The following is a 4,904-nucleotide window of genomic DNA, read 5'->3' as shown; positions in this document are numbered from 1 at the left end:
TTTCTTTCTCTCAGTAGATACTCTCATTGTCCAAGGCCAGAGAGTGTCCGCAGAGCTCACCGTTCTGTCTCCAAGCAGACAAAAGCATGCCAATAAAGACTTGCGAATGAAAGGACGCAATTTAGAATCAGAATCATGCCTCTAAAGCGGTCTGTGTTTAATGACCAGTCGACTAAGATCTCAGTTCCAGAGCTACCATGAATTCGGGGCAGGAGAAGCAGCGATTTAAACTTTCCGAGTGCTTTCCCTTTTCTAGTGCATTTTCACCTGCCCCTCCATCACGGAGGGGTGGGGGTAGGGGGATGCTGCTAGATCACGTGGGAGACAGCATGTTAATTCGCTTTGCAAATAGAAGGTGCAGACACCTGTCCGGCCCAGGGCAGCCAGACAGCGACGTCCACGTCACGCCGTTATGTAAGGGACCCGCCCGTCCAGAGTCCGTTGGAATTCCGAGCCTGAGTCACACGGCCCCGCCCCGCGGGCGGTCAACGGCAACTGCACGGAAGCGCCGCAGGGCGTGTCCTGCCCCAGGCGAGACGCCGGCTCCAGAAGCCGCTCCTGACCGCCACGGCTCCACCCGCGGGGGCCGGAAGCCCCGCCCGACCTCGCGGCCGCGGGCTCCGGGTCCATAGAACGTGACCTTGTTTTGGCGTTGCTAGGAGACCGGCTCCCGCGCGACCCCTACTGGCCGGCGCGGGAGTGACGCCAGGAAGGGGGCGGGCCCGCGGCAGGCGTGGGGAGCCACTGGCCAGCACCGTTAGGGCGGCCTGGCGCGCGGCGCCCCCTCGGCGCCCCGGGGAAGCTGCGTCTCGTCCTCGGCCACCGCCCCAGCCTCGCTGGTGCCCGAGGGCTGCGAACAGCGCGCGTCCTAAGTGGCTGGCAGCGACGTGGGCCCCGGACGAGGGAAGGACGGTTCGTCAGGTGAGTGGCGGCGGGGCGGGCGGCTGTGGCGGCCACGCCCTGCCGAGGAGCCGGCCGGCGGGGTGCCGGGGAGCGTCGGAGTGGGGAGGGAGGGCCTGCCCGGGGGCGCCCGCAGGTTGCGTTCTTCACGCCTGAGGCGCCGGCGCGGTGGCGGCGAGCGCCCTCGGGCCAGCGGACAAAGGGTTAACTCGCCGGCACTGACCGTGGGCCCCGGATGTGAGAGCCGAGGGCCGCCGGGCGCCGGCCGCGCTGCAGGTGCGCCCGGGAGGGCGGAGCGGGCGGAGCGGCCGCGACCTGGGACGCCGGGTCCCTCCCCGGGTGCCGTGTCTTCTAACTTGCGGGCAACAGGTGGTGCCTGTGGACCGCGGGAGAGCGGGCGCCGCCGCTCCGGGAGCGACAGCTCGGCTCGCCAATGGGGGCGCCGGGGCGGGCCTTGTGCGGACCCCGCGATGCCGGCGACCAATGGGGCTGCCGGTGCTGGGTGGGCCGCGGGGAGTGGGCGTGGTCGGAGTCGCGGCCGGGGCTCGCCGGCGCAGCGAGGGCCAGACTGCGAGGAGAGCTGAGCCGAGCGGCCATGGGCGGTAGCCCTCGGAGGAACGCCTGTTTGCCAATGCTTAAGCGCCTGGACTCAGGCGCCGCCGGCTCAGGAGGTGAGAGCGTCCTTCTGATTTGGGGTCTCGGGAGGGAGGAATAGTGACCCGAGTTAGGCTTTGGACCTGTCGACTTTCGGATGAAAAGACAGGATTATACAAGTGAGTTTTCTGCCAACAGAGGTACTTCAGTGGCGACGGTGGCTTGGGCTGGCTGGCTCCGTGATGAGGTCATTGAGGTTTGGGGACCAAGGGAAGTATGAAAAGTATGTGGTACCGTCATTTCCAACTCAACAAGCGAACTGCCCTTGGGGGTTTCTGAAGCTGTAAAACTTACCCAGAGCAGAAAGCGCTCGATCTCCGTCGGAGCGGCTGGGGGTTTTGAACTGCTGACCTGGGGTTAGCAGCTCAACATGTAACCCCACGACTGCGTTTTATTTCAGTGAGCCTTCTTCACAACGTTTGTAACATTTGTCATAGATTGTGTTTTGTAGTTGATCAGGTTGGCTTAATAAATCAGGCTTTATTTATAAACTTGTGTAGTGTGTTGCTATTTTAAAAATGAGTGAAAAACAGTTGTACATTATTTCGCAATAGTAACTTATCCCTTCCCCTCACCTCTTTCCTTCAGTCCTGTAGCTGGATCACCTAGGAAACGAAATTCCAAAGCCTTAAGAAGAAAGCATTTCAACTTGGGATACTTATTTGCAGCTGGAAATGGGGAATGGACTGTCAGACCAGACTTCTATCCTGTCCAGCCTGCCTTCATTTCAGTCCTTCCACATTGTTATTCTGGGTTTGGACTGTGCTGGAAAGACGACCGTACTGTACAGACTGCAGTTCAATGAATTTGTAAATACCGTCCCGACCAAAGGATTTAACACTGAGAAAATTAAGGTAACCTTGGGAAATTCTAAAACAGTCACTTTTCACTTCTGGGATGTAGGTGGTCAGGAGAAATTAAGGCCCTTGTGGAAGTCCTATACCAGATGCACGGATGGCATTGTTTTTGTTGTCGACTCTGTTGATGTTGAAAGAATGGAAGAAGCCAAAACGGAACTTCATAAAATCACTAGGATATCAGAAAATCAAGGCGTCCCGGTACTCATAGTTGCTAATAAACAGGACCTAAGGAATTCATTGTCTCTCTCAGAAATTGAGAAATTGCTAGCAATGGGTGAACTGAGCTCATCAACTCCTTGGCATTTGCAGCCTACCTGTGCAATCATAGGAGATGGACTAAAGGAGGGACTTGAGAAACTACACGATATGATACTTAAAAGAAGAAAAATGTTGCGACAACAGAAAAAGAAAAGATGAATAGTAATACCTGTTATGTTTGTGTGGAGTAGGTTTTCTCTGGTCTGATTTTGACAAATGGAAGAGTATCTGCAGCCTGGATTGCCTGCCTGCCCTCCTGGATGCTGTGAAAGCTTTGTTTTGTTGGAACAGTCAGATGCCCCATGCTCTTGCCTTGTGGAAGATGAGTAAATGCAAGGCTTCTGAAAGAGGTCTCCGTACTATCATTTTTGGAAGCCAAGCAAGGAGAGTAAATTCACCAGGAAACAGTTGTGGAAATTTGACCAGAAGTTAGTGAAATAAACATTGAAGAGTGTCTACCTAGTGTTGTGCTTATATCTGGTGGGGGTGGGGTCCTGTGAAAGGGATTTGCATACAAGGCTTTGTAAGTTAAATTTGAATGCTAATGAATGGAAATGTTAAGGTAATACACACACACAGTTATATGGGTCCCATGAGCCCCTTTTTTGATGGACAAGAAAAGGGTGTTTGCTTTTTTAAAGTTTTGGCCAAATGGTTTTTTAACAGTTTTTGGAATCAAATAATTTAATGCTGTGTTTTAATTCTAGATGCTTTTAAGTTGGTCTAAGCTTAAAATAATCAAAAATAAGTAATTGGCATATTCAACTGCATGCTTTAGTTTTCCTGACAAGCATGTTTTAGTGTGTAGTCTTTAGAAATAACTATGCATCTTTTACATGGTCAGGTTTAAAACACCTTTTGGGGGGTTTAGGTATGTCATAGAAATAGTTTGCTTTCAGAAGCACTTTCACTTGAATAACCTAAAATAATTTACTTCTATATAATAAATTTGGATATGTAGATGCATATGCTTGATACATGTATGGATTTATGAAGTAATTGATGAATTGAATCAGAAGGATGAACTTGTGATATATGGCCTCAATTTGTTAAATTGTTTTATTACTGTATATACTTGAGTATAAGCTGACCTGAAACTGCATTAAAAATGTGCTGAAAAACCTGGCTTATGCTTGAGTATATACGGTAATTGCTGGCTGAACACAGATGTAATTTTCCACATATTTTTATAGTGTTTTGGGAGGAGCAAAAGCTTTAGAAACCACTTGATGCACTGTGGAGTGAAAATATAAAAAAATGTCCTATCTGTGCACTAAGCTTTAATTTTTTGTTTACAAATTGATCAGTGTTACATGGGCAGGCCAGTCCTGATTATAGGAAAGAAAAAAGTGGTTGAATACTACCGTAAAGAACTTTAAAGAAAATGGCACATGTCTGTTTTATTAAAGTTACTTGGTGCTGTTTACATTGGAGTAAATTTATTATAATGGAACACCTTTACCAAATCCTTATCTCTAGGCAAAGACTTACCTGGCTTTCCTTTCCATTTGTTACTTCCAATGTAATTCTATATATTAACAAATCAGCATTTTGATGTGTAAAGCCAACAGCTATTTGTTCTGAAGATAACCAAAAGAAATATACTTCAGTAGCAGAGTTTTGGCTTTGACTTCTATGGTTCTTTTTTGTTTTTATTGACACAGCTGAGTTTTTGGAAACTTGATTCTTAATACAAAATGAAGTAGCCTCCTGTGGAGCTTTCATTTGCTAACTGTATCTGTACTAGTGACAGTCACTTAGAATGTTTATATTTCTAGAAATGTGGATAATTAACTACCAATAAACTACCTGAGGCACTAGGAGATCAGTGTTTGAGTTTCAGTGTATTTCTACTTCCTCTTATGCTTTTAACTATATGCATAAAAACAGCTTTGACAGCTGGGTTACTTAAGTTCTATAGTTGTTGGGTTTATTTGCTCATGTGTGACAGACACTGAAAGTTATTTTCTGGAAGAATTTTTTTTTCACATTTCACTAAAATCATGATACACACCTGAAACATGACTAGATTCATGCTGGGTTAATCAAGCCTGCTTGAAAAAAACAACAAAAATATTAGTGTCCACTAAGATTTTCAGCCTGAGCCTCGACTTTACATGTAAAACCCAAACCAAACTCATTGCTATTGAGTCAGTTTTGACTCATTGAAACCCTATAGGACAGGGTAGAACTGCCCCTGTGGGTCTCTTCGTATATAAAACTGCTTTACCC

The 4,904-nt window shown here is 48.2% G+C and overlaps 1 protein-coding gene across 2 annotated transcripts; it reads left to right on the top strand.

The window, feature by feature from the left end:
• The first annotated feature begins 713 nt into the window (after window positions 1–713).
• Window positions 714–4,502, top strand: ARL4A (ARF like GTPase 4A). 2 transcript variants are annotated; one of them, XM_075558353.1, is made up of 2 exons: window positions 714–921; window positions 2,143–4,502. In XM_075558353.1, the coding sequence occupies exon 2, from the start codon at window positions 2,229–2,231 to the stop codon at window positions 2,829–2,831; it is 603 nt and encodes a 200-aa protein (XP_075414468.1). In that variant the 5' UTR covers window positions 714–921; window positions 2,143–2,228; the 3' UTR covers window positions 2,832–4,502. The 2 variants fall into 2 exon arrangements, with proteins under 2 accessions (XP_075414468.1, XP_075414467.1); XM_075558352.1 differs by lacking the exon at window positions 714–921 and adding an exon at window positions 1,425–1,571.
• Window positions 4,503–4,904: the final 402 nt, after the last annotated feature.

Source organism: Tenrec ecaudatus, chromosome 9, assembly GCF_050624435.1.
Source record: "Tenrec ecaudatus isolate mTenEca1 chromosome 9, mTenEca1.hap1, whole genome shotgun sequence".
NCBI lineage: Eukaryota > Metazoa > Chordata > Mammalia > Afrosoricida > Tenrecidae > Tenrec > Tenrec ecaudatus.
Note: the sequence above shows the minus strand (reverse complement) of the source record. Positions and strands in the feature narration are given on the sequence as shown.

Coding starts and splice junctions, on each gene's coding strand:
- ARL4A (XM_075558353.1), top strand. CDS start 2,229: ATGGGGAATGGACTGTCAGACCAGACTTCTATCCTGTCCAGCCTGCCT.